The 20912-nt window shown below is 48.0% G+C and overlaps 1 protein-coding gene across 1 annotated transcript in view; it reads right to left on the bottom strand.

The window, feature by feature from the left end:
- DLEC1 (DLEC1 cilia and flagella associated protein) overlaps positions 1-20912 on the bottom strand; it is a 778557-nt gene that overhangs the window by 398693 nt on the left and 358952 nt on the right. The window contains exon 16 of the mRNA XM_029587026.1: positions 8212-8374. Coding sequence (XP_029442886.1) covers positions 8212-8374 — 163 coding nt within the window. The remainder of the gene's footprint in view (positions 1-8211; positions 8375-20912) is intronic.

Genomic DNA, 20912 nt, shown 5'->3' with positions numbered 1-20912 from the left:
AGACTTAGTTTTTGGGTACTTGCCAGGTTCTTATGGCCTGGATTGGCCACTGTTGGAAACAGGATGCTGGGCTTGATGGACCCTTGGTCTGACCCAGTATGGCATTTTCTTATGTTCTTATGTTCTCCTGACCTCGTACTCTGACCCTTTGTTTCATCTTCCCTTGGATTGACTCTTGGCTCTAACCTCAGACCTCCTCCTGGACTTGCTTGATCGCCACCTGCCCTGACCTTGGTACATTTCCTGGACTTGCTTGTTTGCCGCCTGCCCCGACCTCGGTACATTTCCTAGACTTGCTTGTTTGCCACCTGCCCCTACCTCGGTACGTTTCCTGGACTCGCTTCATTACCGCCTGCCTCAGCCCTTGATCCGCCTGCTTAATTCAATTTCTAGCTGCCTGCCCTGACCCTTGTAACGTCTCAATTCTCCTTTCATTGGCCATCCATCGTAGGAACCTTCGTCACCGGAGGCCTACACCTAAGTCCAGCTTACCTCGGCACCCAAGGCCTCAACTTGCGGGGAACGTGGGCTGGTAGTGGTGAAGGTCCTGTTGGGTCTCTGCACCAACCAATACTGACCGCCGCTGCTGAGGACCTGCAGGGCTCCTCTCTGCAGGTAACGTCAACCTTGACTCAGTCCAAGGGTCCACTCATTCAACAACTGTCAGCTTCACAATAGTAATTTTTAGCAGGAACTAACTGATGATCTTAACATAGAAACATAGAAATGACGGCAGAAGAAGACCAAACGGCCCATCCAGTCTGCCCAGCTAGCCACGCAGTTTACCCATTCCCCCCCCCACCCTTTTTCTCCCTCCCACCCGTCACTATTGGCTTCCAGCACCCTCTGGCCCCAACTCCCTTCCACCCCTCCACCAATGCAGAGAGCAGCGCCGTATCCGCATCCCAGTGAACATCCCGCTCCGTGAATGCCTCTGTGGCTACTGCCGCTCCGTGCAGTGTTTTGCTGCCTCCTCTTTATCTACGCCCACTAGACTTGATGGATCCACAGTGTTTATCCCACACCCCTTTGAAGTCCTTCACAGTTTTAGACTTCACCACTTCCTCCGGAAGGGCATTCCAGGCATCCACCACCCTTTCCGTGAAGAAATACTCTAGTAAGAGTTGGGGATGGTTTTCCAGTAGAATTGGTGAGCGAATGGATAGTCGCATGGCTGCCTTGGCCAGGACGGGGCTATGAGAATCATGTCTGCTGCATCTCTGATGCATTTTTGTATTGTTTTGGATATTAGTGGAATGGGAGGGTAAGCGTAGAGTAAACTCTCTGTCCATGGAATGAAGAAAGCATCTGGAGCGTAACGAAGTTTGCTTGGGTAGATGGAGCAAAATGTCTGTGTTTTTTCCGATTTCTCTTTGTGGCAAAGAGGTCTATGGTTGGAAAGCCCCACTGTTGGAATATGCTTGATGCCACATCCCGATTCAATGTCCATTCGTGTGGATGGAAAATTCTGCTGAGGCGGTCCGCTGTTACATTGTCTAGTCCGGGAAGGTAAATGGCTTGTATCGAGACTTGGTTCAATATTGCCCAAGTCAGTATGTGAAGTGCCTCCCGACAGAGAATCCAGGAACCTGACCCTCCTTCCTTGTTTACATAGAACATGGATACCTGGTTGTCTGTATGTACCATGAGATGTTTTCTTCGAAGTTGGGTAGAGAAGGTTTGAAGTGCTTTCCAAATGGCTCGAAGCTCCAGGAGATTGATCTTATAGTTGATCTCCTGAAGAGATCAGCGACCTTGAGTTTTTAATTCGTTTAAATGGGCTCCCCAGACCTTTCTGGATGCATCCGTCGTGAGAGTGATTTGGTGAGGCGGCAACTGAAATGGTGCTCCTGAGGACAGGTGGTTGGTGTTCATCCACCATTGAATCGAGAGTGGTTGCCAGAACTGTGACCATTGATTCTTGAGTCCCCATTGTAGGCGACGCATGTGGAGTCTTGTGTATGGGATGACGTGGATGGCTGCTGCCATATGACCCAGCAGTTGAAGAATTTGGCATGCCGATGCATGCGATTGATTGAATAGACGTTGAACAAGAGAGGACAGCGTTTGAATCCTGTCTTGTGGTAGGTAAGCTCTCTGTTGCGCTGTTTTGATGAGCACCCCAATGAACTGTAGAACCTGTGTTGGTCGCAGGTGGGATTTTTCGTAATTGATTATGAATACCAATGTCTGAAGACAATTGATTGTTTGGAACGCGTGAGTCTTCAAAGTAGTCGGATCCAAGGCTACCAACAGCCAGACGTCGAGATAGGGAAAAATCTGTATTGAGAGCTGTCAGAGATGAGCCACCACCACCTCTAAGCATTTCGTGAATACCCTCGGGGCTGAGGAAAGGCCGAAAGGTAGAACTTGAATTGATAGTGGTTATTCTGAATTTGGAAGCAGAGGTAATGCCAGGAGGAAGGGTGCATGGGTATATGGGAATATGCTTCCTTTAGGTCTATGGAGCATAGCCAGTTGTTGGGCTGTAGAAGGGGAAGAATACTCTTGAGAGAGGTCATTTTGAATTTTTCTTTCTGAATGTGTTTGTTGAGGTTTCGCAAATCTAAGATTGGTCGAAGACCTCCGGACTTTTTTGGAATGAGAAAACATGGGGAGTAAAAATCTCGATTTTTTGATGAGATTGGGATTATTTGAATTGAGTTTTGCAACTGAATAACTGTTCTTGCAGATCCCGGGAGTGTTTTGATGTATTCCTTAAAGGGGAAACTTGAGGGAGGGTTGGAAGAGTCATAAAATTCAATTTGTAACCTTCTTTTATAATGTTTAGTACCCAGTGATCTGAAGTAATTGCTTCCCAACTGGCATAAAAGTGTTGAAGGCGGCCCCCTATGTATTGCAGTGGAGGTGGCTCAGGGTAGCTCAAAAAGATGGAGTTTGTTTTGGAGGAGCTTCTGGAGTTTGCTTTTGAGCACATGGTTAGTGTGGAAATCCACGGGAGGGATGAGCCTGTGGTTGGCAACGCTGATGGGGATAATACTGCATTCTATAAGTGTTGTAAGGTTTGAAAGGTGCCCTTGCATAAGGCCGTCTTCTGAATGAAGGGTAGAATCTTCTAGAAGAGGCAGGAGGGTCTGTTGGTGATGTCAAAGATTGAACTGCAGTATTCTGGTCTTTCAAAAGGGTAACAGTTTCCCCAAATTTGTTACCAAAACGATTGTTTCCAAGACAAGGTATATCAACCAACTTGTCATGGACATCGTCACATATTGAACTAGCTCTTAACCATGCCATGTGCCGTGCTGCTATTGCCATAGCTGAGGATCTAGTCGACGATTCAAATGATTCATAAATGGAACGAAATAAATGTTGGAGACCTTCCTCCATGTCTGTAAATGGCTGTGGTAAGGAGTTACCCGAAGCCAGACATATGGGACGTAATCTCTGGAGACATTCAAATAGATACTAGATTACGTAAAATTGATGGTGTTGGATTTTTGTGGCTAGCATGGACGAGTGGTACACCTTACGGCCAAAATCATCCATTGATTTATGGTCTTTGCCCGGTGTTGAATTTGCATGAAGTTTTGATCTCTTGGCTCGTAGTAGTGCAGATTCCACTACTACGGAGTTGTGGGGTAATTGTGTGGACTCATAGATCATGGAATTTCGCATACGGTATTTTAAGTTAATTTTCCTTGACGCAGCTGTGGTGGTAAAGGGTTTCTCCCACATCTTATGCAGAACCGCATCTAGTACAGCATGTGGTGGTAGAGCTGTGGGCTCTGGCGGCATTTCAAAAATGTTTAGAATTCCTAGAACCTCAGCACAAGGGTCGGGAACCTTTCCTGTTTCAATATTTTAGAGAGATCCTACTTTTTTAATGAATTTTGTGTAGGATAAATCTTCTGGAGGGGAATAAGGTTCCGGAAGGCCCTCGGTAGGATCTGATGGAAATCCTGTAGCTGAGGATGGTGATGACGTAGATCATTGTGAGTGTGGAGAATCCGGTTGATCTGGAATTGGGATTAGTTCTTCCGGTTGAGTTGGAGGTGGAAGAATTGGTGTCCCTCAAGGAGAGGGCGGTGAAGATGGACCTGGAATCTGAGAATGCGCGGCCTCCAGATCTTGGAAGAAAGTATTCAAAGCCAAAGAAATCTGTGACATCGCCTTTGATGCGAGGCTATGTTGTGAAGGTGCTGGAAGTAGAGTTGGAGGTGGAGGCAGTGCTCCCAGAAGCACGTCATCAGAAGGTCGGCGTGGTTCTGGGAGATGGAGTGAATGAAATCTACTAAGAAAAGACCAATCAGAAGGAGAACTGTTGGCATCTCAATCTATGTCAGAATCTATTTGTGGAGATTCAGATGGCTGGAGATGTTTTTTTTGCCTTCGGTTTGGCATGGTGTTGGCCTTGTAGTGAAGCCTGTGCAGAGGCAGATGATGGAGCTGTAGGTGGAGCATAGTGTTTTGCGTCACCATGTTTTTGATGTCTGGAATGCTTTCGTTTGCGAACATCATGATGAGATGCTCCAGATAGTGATACAGCTCTTCCTGATGCACTGTCAGACGCACCCCATGTCAATGCGTCATGCTCCAAAGCACCGTGCGCCGATGTGTCGTGTTTTGATGCGCCGTGAGTCGGTCTCGGCGTCAATGTGCCGTGCGTCGATGCGTCATGCGCCAATGCACCGTATGCTTCGGCCACCTTGTTTTCCCATGCTCCGAATGTTTCAGCGTCGAGGAGCAGGAACGAGTGGTTACAGAGCCCTGTGACCCGAATGGTGCATGACTGGACTTCTTCATTGAAGGAATCGAGGCCTCGACATCCTTTCGCAGCCCTGGTGGTGGTACTGACCTGGCTGAAGCACCTTCCAGTGACGCCGATCTTCTGGCTGGAGTCTTCCTAACTTTATTCGCTGGGCCCGGTGAAGAGTGAGGAGATCGGAGCTGTGCGATTTTTTCGGCGCGCTGTCTTCTGGCCCGGGGCAACATCCGACCACAGTCTCGAACTGAGGCTGGGTCATGCTCCGGGCCCAAACAAATATAACAATAATTATGTGCGCTGTTATGGACATAACTTTCCCACACTGCCAAAAAACGGGAGAAAAATTGAAAACATTGAGAAAAAATCTAAAGAGACAAGTTGAGAGAAAAACCCCGTGTGCAGTCCTGCTCGCGGAAAAAAAGAGACTGAGGTAAATCAGCAATCGCGCGGGAACCTCACAGCTCAGCCATACAGAGTTCAAAACTCTGTACTCTTTGAGAAAACTCCGCCTACTGATCCAGTCGCAGCGCTCCCAGACAGCATGGCTAATTCAGCCTGCTATCACTGGGAAAACATCATTGTTACCCTTGTAGACTAAATTATATTGGAATGACCAAACGGATGCAAAGAAAGTGTTTAATTGATCACAAAAGTTGTTTGAATACAAAAAAATTGAGGCGCCTCTTGTGTCCCATTTTGTGGAATCTCAACACACTGCCTTGGACATACAATGGCTGTTGGAAACTGTGCTTGCACATTGGAGAGGGGATAGGGTGCGTAACTTGGCATGGAGAGAACAAGTCTGGATCTTTCGCATGCAATCTGTTGCCCATTTGGGCTTAACAAAACAAATCAAGTGGGCTGTGTTTGTTGACTAATCTAGTGTATATGACATCATGTTATTGTCAACATGGCAATGTTTATATATGAATCGTCTGTATAAGAGTGGGAATGCAGTCAGTACCGATAATTTAAAATGGCTACTTGATGAAGAACCTGCTGTGCCAGTGTTGGGTCTTTATCTTTTTGTTCATGGGGACTCATAGACAGTGAGTGTAGCCCATTGAATTGTGACCACATATGTTTAATTGCTGGAGGTTTTATATCACCAACCTGTTACATACTTGTTTGTTTTTACTATTTTCTAGAGCAGTGGTTCGCAACCTTTTTTTGGCCGGGACACACCTGACAGATGGTTCTCACATGCGTGACACACTGAACATGTGACCATCGCGGGGCTAAATGTAAACATGCACTCTGCATCCACAGGAATCCTTTCAACCCCCAGCAATGAGTGCAGAGCAGATCTAGGGCATTACCCTGTACAACTCGCCATACAAAAAAGATATTCTGGTTCTGATGACATCTCAGTAAAAGCAAAATAAACTTCTTTTACTACCAGGCGCTATATGCAGTGCGAACCTGGAGAAATGAAAAGAGAAATATAGCACCTAACAGACTCTCAGGATCTGCAATAATCCACACAAACTAACCTGTACAAAGTTATACCTGTATTATGGAACACACTCAAACAGTAACAGCCCTATCTAAGAAATACAATTATTAAACCAGGCCCTAAACACTAATACATTTCCTATTGGGAAAACAGAATAAGCCAAGCTGCTATAGAGCCCCACACAGAAATAATTGTAAAGCTATACTAAAAATGTTACAAAACAGCTGCTGAACAGAATAATATCCAACAATTAAAAACTCATAAAAATTATTAAAACATCCAAATATCAATAAAATATTTCAAAACAGCAGACCGCATAATACCCAATAATTAAAATGGCAGTCAATCAAGAAAAATAAATTTAAAAAGCCACCTTTACTTAACCTCTCCAGCAACTCTCCTACTCCTTTCCCTTCCAGGCCAATAGCACTCACGAGAAGCAGCAAGGGCTGCTGAAGCTCTGTCCTCACAGTCCTCTTCCTTAGCACCTACAACCAGTCACTCACACACATACACACACACCCAATTAGACCCCACGACCAGTCTCGGTCTCTTTCACACCAGTTTTCTTCCTGACCAGTCTCTCTCTCTCACACAGAAACACATCACCTCCCTGACCAGTCTCTCTCTCAATCACACTCATGTTCTCTTATATACAAGCTCTAAATCACACACAAATGCACTCGCACCCATTCACACCAGCTCTCACCCAGGCACCGATTCACACCCACAAGCTCTCACCCAGGCTTCCATTCACACCCACACAAACAAGCTCTCGCCCAAGCACCTATTCACACCCACATATATAAGCTCTCACCCTGGCACTCATTCACATCCACACACACAAGCTCTCACCCAGGCACCCACACACACACAAGCTCTCACCCATTCACACCTAAAAACACAAGCTCTCACCCATGCATCCATTCACACCCACAGACACAAGCTCTCACTTAGGCACCCATTCACACCCACAAACACACAAGCTCTCACCCAGGCACCCATTCACACCCTCAGACACAAGCCCTCACCCATTCACACACACAGACAAACAAGCTCTCACCCAGGCACCCATTCACCCATTCAGACACAAGCTCTCACCCATTCACACTCAGACACACAAGCTCTCACCCAGGAATTCATTCACACTCACACACAAACTCTCACCAAAAACGTCTTCTTCCTTCACTGCAAGGATGGGCTCCAGTTCCGCCACGGCTTTAGTCCGGCGGGCCTTCTTTTTTCGCCGCCACAGGGATGGGCTCCCGTGGTGGCCTCGGTTGGGGTTGAGTTTCCTCTTCATCACCGCCACAGGGATGGGCTCCCATGGCAGCCTTGCTTCATCAGGGTTCGACACTGCTATTCCTCCCACCCCACCCCTGGGCTATGCGATGCCTGCCTCACAGGCCAATCAAAGGCTTCCTCGCTTCTTCCTACTCCCACTGGCACGTAGAAGGGAGGAGGCTTCCAATTGGCTAGCGGGGGCTGGAAAAAGGGAGAAGGAAAGTACAACGGGGCAGTGGGACACCGGGAGATGCAACACATCTGCCGGTGTTTGGCGACATGCTGGTGTGTTGTGACACACCAGTTGAGAAGCATTCTAGAGAGTACTAGTTGGCATTTCCTAATGCTTTTCAGCCCCTGAAGCAGTGTCCTCAAAACATGGTTCCATGTTGGGCTCAAAGATTGAATTATAATCAAGTACTACACAGAACTCAAGTATACGGGTAGGAACTTTCCATTTTTTATGTGGAACAAAAAATAGAAAAAAAATAGTGAAAAAACAGCTTTTGTGGGACCCATGATTATATATGACCGATATAGCAGTAGAAACGTCATATTTGGCTCTACTGAAACATCTTTTGCCTCAAAACTTAAAATTGTGAATCTATCATCCAAGTGTGTGTGGCTGATTCATCTTGCTTGTCAATGGCAAAATTGAAAACCAAAAATGGACAGTTTTTGTCATATGTAAAATCTATATTCAACATGTTCACTAGATAGGGATGTTAAGTCAATATTTACATACGTGGTATTCCTTATAAGCAGCTTTTTTTCTGATGTGGTATATGGATTTGAAGAATCAAAATGCACGAGGTACTCAGCTGTTAAATCTGTAAGTTCGCCAAGTACAGGTCTGCTTTCCCCACCACTAACAGCTATAAGCTCCAGACCTATCAGTTGTCCAATACCTGGTAAAACAATATATAGGTAAAAATGTCAAATGAGAAAATCAGAGTAATTAACAGAAAAACGTTAAAAAAAATATTAAAGTGATAAACCATTCAAAGTGACAAAGGAAGGAACATAAGTGCTACACTTCTTTAGACAGCAATTCATTTTTTTCCAGCAGCAATGACTTAAGAAAGAGTTGGCCAACTCTGGTCCTCAAGAGCCACAAACAGGCCTGGTTCTCAGGATATCCATAATGAGTATACATGAGATATATTTGCATACATTGGAGGCGGTGCATTCAAATCTGTCTCATGCATACTCATTGTGGATATTCTGAAAACCAGGCCTGTTTGTGGCTCCTCAGGACTGGAGTTGGCCACCCTGACATAAGACTTTGTTTAAGGACTACCTTTTAATCAGATTATAATTAAACACAGCATAAGACAAAATCTGTATAACAATGCAGTAAACAAAGCCAATTTGAATTTTTCAATGTTTACCATCATATTTAGGAAATTCAGCTGACAAGGAAACAGTCATTTTGCTAAGAAATGTTGCTTCAGATAGGGTCATCAGGTGAAACTGCCTATGGGTGGGTGCTGGAGATGCTATGGGGTGAACAGAAATATTTGCCCTCAGCTTCTGCAGTTGTGTTTTATACCTCTTTTAAATATGAAAATCTTTCCACAACTGTTCACTCCTTGAAATACGGGTTGAGCAGGGAACTCCTGCTAAGGAAGGTGGTAAAAAAGGGCTCCCAGAAAAAAAAGACAGCTTAGGAGCAGTGAGACATGGAAGGAGAACATAGTGATAGTGATACAGGTATTTCTCCAGAGCTGGTGCTTACCATTAAAGGTGTAATTGACAGAATGCCAACAAAAATCCATACCTTAGTAGATACCCGGGCTTGCTACCTGTTCTGTTATGGTTATGAGGTGTTGGAGTGGATTCTTGGGTACTGCGGTGATGGCCACTCCCACGGGGAGGAGCCCCATGAGGAACTGCAGTATTAGGCTAGACTCTATACACGCAGACACAGAGAAGTTATATTTATTAAACAGCTTGATGGTAACCCAGTAGAGTAGTCCAGGGGTCCTCAACAGTGGAGACCAGTCTCACTCTCGAGTAGGTGAATGGCAGCGCGTGGTAGCAGGGACAGGTCCCGGATGTAGATAGAGTGCTGAAGCTGAAGGTGAGACAGACTGAAAAGGGTTAGTACTCACTGAAGTAGAAAGCTGTATGGTTGAAGGTCCAGGCAGGCAGAAGTTGTTCAGTGGCAGGCACCAGATTAGGGAAAGCAGGCCCTCAAGGAGCGAGTACCCAATATCCCAAGATAGGCACCTGAAATAGAGCAGAAGGGCCCCCGAAGAGCAGGTTCCCAGGTTAGTGAAGGAAATACACCGAAGGGCAAAGAGAGCTTCCTGCGGCAGCTGGGAAATGGCAGAGCAGCTTAGACCGGAGGCAATCCAACCCAATCCAATCCTTGCTAACTCAGTTTGTTAGCAAACAAAGGGCAGGCTAAATACCAGGATGTGTTGATGTCACTCGGAGGGGATGCCCCCAAGGTTCCCGCCATGGCGTGGATATAGACATGGGTGGCATGCGCACGCACACCCTAGGAGGCCCTCAGGAAAATCATGGCGAACACCGTCGCCGTTGCCGATCCAGGGACACTGGAGAGAGCGGCATGAAGACGCAGCAGCAGCCATCTTCTCAAGGCTTGAGGAGAGAGAAGGAAGAAAGGTGAGGCACAGAGGTCGAAGCCATCTGAGACCGACGGATGCAACACTACCATTCTAGACAAAGTGGCTCAACTTGGGTCCTCTGTCAGTGAGACCTCAGACCGAGTGGATGGGTGGAGGAGCTAATGGAGGAATTGGAACAGTCTCTGACAGAGGCCTACTGCAAAATTGATATCTTGGAAAGAAAACAGAAACAGCTTGTGGACAAAACAGACAATCTGAAGAACAGAAGTAAGAGAAACAATATCCAAGTGCTGGGGCTTCCAGAGAAAATTGAAGGGACAGACCCAGTGAAATTCTTCGCCATTTGGCTGCCAAAGGTTCTTAGTATGGAGATTGGACCTGCAGGCCTTAAAGTTGATAGAGCCCACATGTCACTTGGGACCTGACAGGACGCACAGGTCCAGCCCAGAGCAATTATAATCTGTCTCCACAACTTTGCTGATAGAAATAAGCTGATGGCAGCAGTATGTCAAGGTGGGCAGAATCTCTATCAGAACTTGAAGATCTTCACATTTCAGGATTTCTCAGCTGACGTGCAAAGACAATGGCAGGCATTTTGAAATGTCAAAAAGGATTTGTCTCTTTTGAATGTAATCTATTCTCTATTATACCCATCCAAGCTCAGATTTAATCAGGATGGAGAGACATGCCTCTTTACTGCTGTGAGGTACAGAATTATATTGCTGCACTGAAATGGCAGGGATAAAAGTTCCTTGGTGAACAGGCCAGTGATTGCAGCAGTGCTGCTGATGACTGCTCCTGTATATTGATTCCTGGCTGCCATGCTTTTCCCTTTTTTATCTTACTAATCAAACTTATCTTTACATGGCATGCTGTTATCTGGACTGCAGGTGTTCCTACAACAGGGGGGTGAAGAGGGGAGAAGAGAAGCAGTGTGTGTGTGTGTGGGGGGGGGGGGGGGTGTGTGCTTATTTGTGATCCTGGTTTGACTGTATTTTGGGCTCTTTTGGTTTCTTGTTTTATGACCTATTTAAGAAACATACGGATACGTTTGTTCTTATTTTAAGGAATTATTAACCATTTGCAGACAGATCCCTTTATTATAGCGGATCTTATTTCAGCCTACACCACTCTCATATATCCGAAAAAAGGGGTTGAATCAGAGATTATATCATATAGGTCCATAATCTTAATTAATCTGGACATTTAAGATCTTGGATAAAGTCTTGCAATTGCACCTTCAAAATATTATACCTCAATTTATACATGCTCATCAATCTGGCTTTATGAAGGGGAGGTGGTTGATTCATAACACTAGGTAGTTAGTTGTTCAACATTATTCATGTGGTAAAGATAAAGAAATTAATCGGAAACAGTACTAGCTTTGGATACTAACAAAACTTCGACAGGAAGTTTATCTATTCTGAGTATTTATGGAGTTTGGATTTCCAGAAGAATTTAATTGGTGGGTCAAGGCAATGTATACATCCCCTAAAGAATATATTAAAGTGAATGGGCATCTCATGGAAGGTTTCTCAGTATCTAAGGGTGCTCTCTTTCCTCTGTTCTCTTTGTTCTTGCTATTGAGCCACTGACTCAGGCTGTTCAAGGGCAGATGGAGATTAGAGATGTTTAGTCTGAGGGGACTGAGCATAAGATTTTTGCCGACAATGTTTTAATATATATGACACACCTGGACAAATCAGCACCCCCAACCAAAGCAGTTGCTGACAGACTTTGGATCATGGTCTGGGTTCCATATTAATTATACCAAGTCGGAAGTATTACCTTTTAACTCAGCTACAAGTATTCCATGTAGTATGAGTTGGTTTCAGGTAGCTTCTAGGTTTCAATTATTTGGGACTCTGAGTTTCTGCAGATGGGACTTGTTTAAACTCAATTATACTCCTTGAGAGCAAGTATTCACCATGATTTAAAAGATTGGCATTAATTTTTTGTTGTGTGTCCCGCCCATGGTAGGCCCGCGCCAGGCCTACTCAACCTTGCAGCTCTGCTCCCGGACCTGTACCATCTTCGCTTGCAGCTGCGGGCAGCTGCCTACGCCCCCGAGCACCTACTGCCTCCTCGGCTGTTCCTGCCTCCTCCGCGGACCTCCTCGGTTCCCGGCGGGTCTCTCCATGTGGGCCGTGGGGAGACGTTGTCCGGCCTCCTGCGGGCCCTGGCTTAGGCGTGCACACGTGCACCTCCCGTACCTTTAAAGGGGCCGTAGTGGGAAACTAGCCTGCGGCCCCGGATGATGACATCATTGGGCCCTGCTATTTAAGGCAGAGCCCCACCACTAGTTCCTTGCCATGGCAACAGGTCTCCACGTTTGTTCGTGTGCTGGTTGCCCATCGTTCCTGGTTCCTGATCCTGACTTCGTTCTTGGTTCCTGTTCCTGACCCATACACTGGTCCCTGCTTATCTCGTTGGAGAGATTCTCTGGCTTTGACCCTTGCTACATTTGACCACGCTCAGGACTGATTCTCTGGCTTTGACCCCTGCTACGTTGGACCACGCTCAGGACTGATTCTCTGGCTTTGACCCCTGCTACGTTGGACCAGGCTCAGGATTGATTCTCTGGCTTTGAACCCTGCTACGTCAGACTTCGCACAGGACTGATTCTCCGGCTTTGATCCTTGCTACGTTGGAATACGCTTTGGACTGATTCCTTGGCTTCGACCCTTGCTCTGTTCTGACTTAGTACCTTGTCTTGCTCAGCCGCCTGCCCTGACACCAGCTTGCCTTGACTACGCCTTGAACTCTACCTGGCCTTTAGGCTTTGGCCTCTTCTACCTGGGCGCCCCCTGTCTTTGCCCTGTTCTTATTGGTGCCTGGGTCTCTGGATCCATGCCTCGTCTGGACCTATGTCGGCTCCGTGATAACTCTGCTGATTCCTGGCAACCCTTGCACCTCATCTACTGGGAGTCTTCACATGGAGGCCCGCCTAAGACCAGCTGGCCCCGGCACCCAAGGGCTCAACCTACGGGGAAAGAGGTCTGGTATTGTCGAAGCTCCAGTTGGCCTCCATCTCCTAGTCAGCTCTGCCTTCCAATGGTGGGGACCCGTGGGGCTTGCCCTACGGGTAGCGTGAACCCCACCTTGGGCCAAGGGTCCACCACCAGCAGAACAGATTGCCAAGGCCATGGACTCGGTAGAGCCTTCTGCCCTCCAGGCCATTCTGGGCCTGGCTCTGAAGATCCAGGAACAGCAGCAGTTCCTAGAGGCACTGGCCTCCTCCGTCGAGCGTCTCCATGATCGACTAGATACCCCTGCTGGAATTCAGCCCTGTCATCTGCACCAGTCAGCCCATTATCTGCATCCTCGTCCTCTAGGGCTCTGCTGGCCCTACCTGCTCAACCCTGCTTTATCGGGGACTCTCAACTCTGCAGAGGGTTTATTAATCAGTGCTATATGCAATTTGCTCTACAGCCTTCCATCTTCCAGGATGAACTCACGAAGGTTACCTTCATTCTCTCTCGTTTGGAAGCCAAGGCACTGGCATGGGCTTCTCCCTTGTGGGAACGTTCAGACACTCTTCTTCAAGAGCTATCACGTTTTGTGACTGTCTTCCGTCGGAAATTTGATGACCCAGGGAGGCAGGCTGTGGCTAGTACCAGTCTTCAACGTCTGTGGCAAGGTCAACGGACTCTTAATGATTACACTATCGAATTTCGGACTCTTGCTACAGAATTGGCTTGGCAAGATGATTGCCTTCGAGCCATTTATTTGGATGATCTCTCATCCCAACTAAAAGATGAACACGCAGCCCGCGAGTTACCTTCCTCTTTAGAGGATCTTATCACTCTGGCAGGCCGTATTGACCACTGCCTCCAGGAGCGTCAACGTGAAGTTCGGAAACCCCGACATCTTGCTGCGGAGCTTTCCCATTCTCCACCTGCAGCAGGATCCATGACCAGCGGAGTCCCGCTTTCTACCAAGATGGAAGAACCCATGCAGCTGGGTCGAGGGCACGATGCATTCGGGTCTGTGCCTGTACTGCGGGGCTTCCAGCCACTGCCTCCTGTCTTGTCCTGTCCATCCTGAAAACTCCTGGGCCTCAATTCAGTGGGGGTCCTGAACTTGGGCGCTACTATTCTGGTCCCTCAATTATCTCTGCCAGTCACCCTGACTTGGGATTCTCGCTCTTTCCCAACCTTGGCTCTAATAGATTTGGGAGCAGGTGAGAGCTTTGTTCTAAAGGACCTGGAACACCTCCTAGGCATGTCCACTCGAACCATCGAGACACCGTTACGCATTGCCGCTATCCATGGCAAACCGCTACCCGGAAGGATTTCCCAAGTGACGGCACCTGTCCGTCTTCTCACTGGAGCCCTACATGAAGAGGAGGTTGAACACTTTATGCTGGAGAAGTCCATCCATCCAGTGGTTTTGGGATTACCATGACTCCAGCGCCACTCTCCCCAGTTTGATTAGGGAACCTTACAGTTCATCAAGTGGAGCCCAGCTTGTCGCGAAACAGTGTCTCAAAAAGGTGGCACTTCTCCTGTGATTCCCCTTGCGGTGACTGCTTCTGGTCTTCCACCTCCATATGCGGACTTTGAGGATGTCTTTTCAAAGCAGAAGGCGGATATCCTCCCGCCTCTGCGTAAGTTTGACTGCCCTATTGAGCTGTTGCCTGGTACCATGCCTCCTAGAGGTAGGACCTACCCGCTATCCGTACCAGAAACCAAAGCTATGACCGAATACATCCAAGAGAACCTGGCTAAGGGTTTCATCCGCCCATCCACCTTGCCGGCTGGCGCAGGCTTTTTCTTCGTCATGAAGGATGGGTCTTTGAGACCATGTATAGATTACCGCGGCCTTAATGCTATAACCCGCTAGGACAGACACCCGTTGCTGTTAATCTCGAAACTGTTCGACCGCCTCCAGGGTGCTACCACTTTCACTAAACTGGATCTGCGTGGTGCCTATAATCTGGTTCGCATATGCCCAGAGGATGTTTGGAAAACGGCATTTAACACTAGAGACGGGCATTATGAATACCTTGTCATGCCTTTAGGACTTTGTAATGCTCCTGTGGTATTTCAACGAATGATTAACTAAATTCTTCAGGACCTCTTGAATACCAAGGTCGTAGCATACCTAGATGATATCCTCATCTTCCCAAAAGACCTGACCACCCATCGAGCCGATGTCCGCACCATACTCCAGCGCGTACGGGAAAATCATTTATTCACTAAGTTGGACAAATGTCTTTTTGAGAGATCCAGCTTGCCTTTCCTAGGCTACATTATTTCCCAGCGAGGTTTTACCATGGACCCTAGTAAATTGAAGGGTATTTGCGACTGGCCCCAACCAGTGGGTCTTCGGGTGCTCCAAAGATTCCTTGGATTTACCAATTATTATCATCACTTCATAGTGAACAACTCCCTGTTGACAGCGCCCCTTACGGCTATGACTCGGAAAGGCAGCGACACAAAGAACTGGTCCTCAGAAGCTTTAGCTGCCTTCCAAAACCTCAAGGACGCCTTCCTCTCTGGTCCTTGTTTGCGCCATCCAGATCCGAACCGCCCCTTCATTGCAGAGTTGGACGCCTCGGCTAAAGGGGCTGGGGCAGTTCTGAGCCCATACTCGACCCGAGGAGTTCTCCATCCATGCTCGTTCTACTCCCATAAGTTCTCTCATGCCAAACAAAATTATAGCATAGGGGACAGGGAGTTATTAGTGATCAAGCTCGCCCTTGAAGAGTGGCGCCCCTGGTTGGAAGGCACTCAGTTTAAGTTCGCCATCTTTACAGACCATAAGAACCTCGAGGACCTCAGACATGCCCAGCGTCTCAATGCTCGCCAGACCCGCTGGGCATTATTTTTCTCTCGCTTCAACTTCGAGCTCCATTACCATCTGGCGGAGAAGAACCTCCGAGCGGATGCTCTCTCTCGTTCCTTCGACCCTGAAGATGTTCAAGATGAGCCGAGTCACTTTATAGACCCTGCCTGTATCTGCTTGTCAGCAACTATTACTGTTCCAGCTGGGAAGATCGCCGTGCCTCGCCGGCTCTGTGAAAGGGTCTAGCATTGGGCGCATGACTCCAAGCTAGCCGGCAATCTGTTTACTAGGCCTACTCCAATGCTACTATTGGTGGCCCATCATGGTATCTCATACTTGTGCCTATGTGGACTATTGTCCAACCTGTGCCCAGCAGAAGGCACTGGTAGGTCGACCTTGGGGCCTCCTCCAGCCATTGTCTACTCCAGAAGAGCCATGGACTCACTTATTCACAGACTTTGTGGTGGACCTCCCACCATCCAAGGGGAATATGGTCATCTGGGTCATCGTAGACCATTTCTCCAAGATGACTCATTTTGTCCCTCTGCCTGCACTACCATCGGCCCCGGAGCTAGCACATCTCTTCTTTCAGCATGTCTTTCGCCTTCATGGTCTGCCCACGGATATTGTTTTGGACAGGGGTCCCCAGTTCATCACCCGCTACTGGCGCTCTCTATGTAAGAAGTTTGGAATTACCATTAATTTGACTACAGCTTACCACCCTCAAGCCAATGGCCAGGCCAAGCGCACAAACCGCTCACTTAAGAACTTCCTACACGCCTACATGAATGACCAGGAGGACAACTGGGCGGAATTGTTACCTTGGGCTTAATTTTCACACAATTCCCACATTGCAACAGCCACTGGGGTTTTTCCTTTCTCCATTGTGTACGGCAGACAACCTCGGCTACCTCTGCTAATTCTGCTGTCGGTTCCCTCGCCAGCATCTCAGGCTACAGCAAATGCTTTCCAACCCTTTGGACCCAGACGAATTAATGCCTTTGCCAGGCTGCAGCACGTGCTAAGAAATCTGCTGATATCCACCGTTGACTGGCTCCAGAGTTCCAATCTGGCCAAAAGGTCTGGCTAAGCACTCGATTCCCTGCTGGTTGAGCCCCGGCACCCAAGGGCTCAACCTGCGGGGAATGAAGACTGGTATTGGCGAAGCTCCAGTTGGCCTCTGTCTCCTAGTCAGCTTCGCCTCCCGACGGTGGGGACCCATGGAGCTTGCCCTTCGGGAAGCGTCAACCCCACCTTGGACCAAGGGTCCACCTCCAGCGCAACATTTTTAATTTCCTGGGCTGGCCACATTATCTTGGTTAAAATGTGCATATTATCTAAGCTTCTATGTCTATTCCAACATATGCCTTATGATATGCCACAGACTACTTTTGCAACTCAGTATGGAAGGATCAGAAATTTTGTATGACAGGGAAAGGTAGCTCACATTAATAGGCTGTTTTGTGTTAGCCAAAGTAATAAGGCAGAATGGGTCTACCAGATCTGTGTTGCTATTATTGGTCGGATAGACTTTCAAGCCTGGCTTAACACTGCTCTCCCAGTCTGTCTCCAGTACATGCTCCTGGAGACAGACTGGGAGAGCAGAGACTGAAGACATCAAACGTTCCCTGTTACTGACCTTAACATCCCTTTCGTCTATGGCCAGAAGATTATTCGGAATAATCCCGTTATAGCAAACTAACTTCAAATCTGGAAAACAATTTGTAGGTTTTTTGCTTTCTCTGCTCATTACTAATCTCTATAATTCCTCTGACTAAGAACTCATGTCTTGCGTTTTGTTCTGTTTTTTCCAGAAATGGAGAACTGGAAAGAACATGGTCTGAGGTACTTTTGGCAGATGTGAAAGGGAAATGAAAAGCAGAGTTGCTTACCTGTAACAGGTGATCTCTGAGTACAGCAGAATGTTAGTCCTCATACATAGGTGACATCATCAGATGGAGCCTGATGTGGAAAAGTTATCTAATGTTTCTAGAAACATGGGGGAAAGGCATATAGCAGGATCCCCTGAGGCCATGGCTGTCCCAGGGCGTCGATCCCGTGGGATAGAGGATCTCGCCTGCGACTGAAGTATCTGGGTACTTGAGCGTTGGACCTGTCCGCTAGTAGGTCCATGCCCGGAGCCCCCACTGATCCACAATCATCTGGAAGGCCGTGAATGACAGCTGCCATTCCCCCGGGTTTAGGCTTTCTCTGCTGAGGAAGTCTGCCGTGGTGTTGTCCTTCCCAGCGATGTGGACGGCGGAGATGTCCTGGAGATTTGCTTCCGCCCAAGCCATCAGGGGGGCTATTTCTAAGGATACCTGTCGGCTTCTGGTTCCGCCCTGTCGGTTGATGTATGCCACCGTGGTGGCATTGTCCGACATCACTCTGACTGCTCTGTTTTGAAGTCTGTGGGCAAATCGCAGGCAGGCTAACCTGACTGCCCGTGCCTCTAGTCGGTTGATGTTCCACCCCGATTCTTCTCTGTTCCACCGCCCTTGGGCGGTTAGCTCTTCACAGTGTGCTCCCCAGCCGCTCAGGCTGGCATCTGTAGTGAGCAGGGTCCAGGTTGGGGAGGACATTTTTGACCCCCGGCTCGTGTGGCCGGGCTGCAGCCACCACCGTAACTGATTCCGTACTCTGGCCAGTAGAGGTAGATGCACGGTGTAGTTCTGTAATCATGGGCTCCACCGAGATAGGAGGGCGCGTTGTAACGGTCTCATATGAGCCCGTGCCCATGGTACCACTTCCAGAGTGGATGCCATTAGGCCGAGGACCTGTAGGTAATCCCAAGCTGTGGGCCGGGTGGTGCTCAGCAGAGTCTGTAAATGATTCTGGAGTTTTGATCTCCTCTTGGAGGTCAGGCTGACTTTGTCTCCCTGGATGTCGAATCGGACTCCTAGGTATTCCAGCGACTGCGAAGGCTGTAGGGAACTCTTGTTTGTGTTGACTACCCATCCTAGGCTTTCCAGAAGAGATATAACTCTGTTGGTTGCCCGGTGGCTCTCCTCCGGTGACTTTGCCCTGATCAGCCAATTGTCTAGGTAGGGACGGACGAGAATTCCTTCCTTCCTGAGTGACGCCGGGGCCACTACTATTACCTTGGTAAAGGTCCGCGGTGCGGTGGCTAACCCGAAGGGTAAAGCCCGGAACTGAAAGTGTTGTTTCAGGACTTTGAAGCGTAAGTAGTGATTATTCCCTTGTACAGGTCCTTGGTGAGGCCTCACCTGGAGTACTGTGTTCAGTTCTGGAGACCGTATCTACAAAAAGACAAAGACAAGATGGAAGCGGTACAGAGAAGGGCGACCAAGAAGGTGGAGGATCTTCATCGCATGACGTACGAGGAGAGATTGAAGAATCTAAATATGTACACCCTGATGGAAAGGAGGAGCAGAGGTGATATGATACAGACTTTCAGATACTTGAAAGGTTTTAATGATCCAAAGACAACGACAAACCTGTTCCATAGGAAAAAAATCAGCAGAACCAGGGATCACGATTTGAAGCTCCAGGGAGGAAGATTCAGAACCAATGTCAGGAAGTATTTCTTCACGGAGAGGGTGGTGGACGCCTGGAATGCCCTTCCGGAGGATGTGGTGAAGACCAGAACTGTGAAGGACTTCAAAGGGGCGTGGGATAAACACTGTGGATCCATAAAGTCAAGAGGCCGCCAATGAAGAGTGGGTGACTCGCCAGAATGACGGCTACTGCCTGGAGACAATACCCTTATTCAATAAACATACACATGCTTACTGTGACTCCAACATCGCTCTAAGCTTCAACAGCAAGAGGAAATGTGGAAAAATGGATTTACACTCACAAAGAGGGGAGTAGCTGGCTTGTTACGGTGGTTACTACCCCAAACCAAATAAGCCTGATGCTTCACCTTCAATGCATATACAGCATAGTTCTCTGCTTCAACGGCAGGGGAGAAGAAAAAAGGGTTCGCACTCACAAAGTGGGGAGTAGCTGGCTTGTTACGGCGGTTACTACCCCAAACCAATTGTGTCCGATACTTCACTTTCGATGCATATCCAGCATGGCTCTCTGCTTCAACAGCATGGGAGAAGACTGATACATCACGCATTTCCAGCATAGCTCCCTGCTTCAACAGCAGGGGAGAAGAAAAACAACCAATAAGGACTGTATAACATAGTCTGGGTAAAACAAATAAGCATGGGTGTAGCTTGCTTATTGCGGTGGTTACTACCCCTACTACCCCTAACTAATCAAGCTAGATATTTCAATGGTGGGGGTGGAAGGGAAATAGAACCAAGAGCTAAGAGAAACAGATAAGTATGAGAGAAAAAAACGTGTGAAGCTTGCTGGGCAGACTGGATGGGCCGTTTGGTCTTCTTCTGCCGTCATTTCTATGTTTCTATGTTTCTATGGTGATCCTGATGGATTGGGATATGCAAGTAGGCCTCTGACAGATCCAGGGATGTGAGATACTCCCCTGGCTGTATTGCACTTCGGACTGACCGCAGAGTTTCCATGCGAAATCCTGGGACCCTTAAGTGCCGGTTGACTGAATTGAGGTCCAGGACGGGTCTGAAGGTGCCCCCCTTCTTGGGTACGATGAAATAAATGGAGTAATGCCCAGAATTTATCTCCCATGCAGGCACTGGGATTATGGCTTTTAGGGACAGGAGCCTCCACAAGGTAGCTTCCAGTTCCGCCCTCTTGAGGGGTGGACAAGGAGATTCCACAAACTTGTCCGGAGGGAGACTAAGGAACTCCAGGTAATACCCTTCTCGGATGATGACGAGGACCCACTGGTCCGAAGTAATCTCGACCCATCTGCGGTAGAATAGGGTTAGCCTGCCCCCTATGGCTGCTTCCCCCAGATGGGTCGGCTGATTCTCATTGTGGGGTGCGGCCGGGACCCGAACCCGAGCCGGTTCCCCTCTTGTTGTGCCTGGTCCGAAAGGACTGATTCCTGGTCTGAGAACGAGGTGCTTGGTAGCTAGTCCTGTAGGGGTTGAAGCATTGAGAGCTTCTACCTCTGGATGGCCTAGGAAAAGGGCGCTGGTTCCTCCTTGACTTGTCTTCTGGTAGA

Source organism: Rhinatrema bivittatum, chromosome 2 (assembly GCF_901001135.1).
Source record: "Rhinatrema bivittatum chromosome 2, aRhiBiv1.1, whole genome shotgun sequence".
NCBI lineage: Eukaryota > Metazoa > Chordata > Amphibia > Gymnophiona > Rhinatrematidae > Rhinatrema > Rhinatrema bivittatum.
This window is presented reverse-complemented; position numbering and strand designations above follow the sequence as displayed.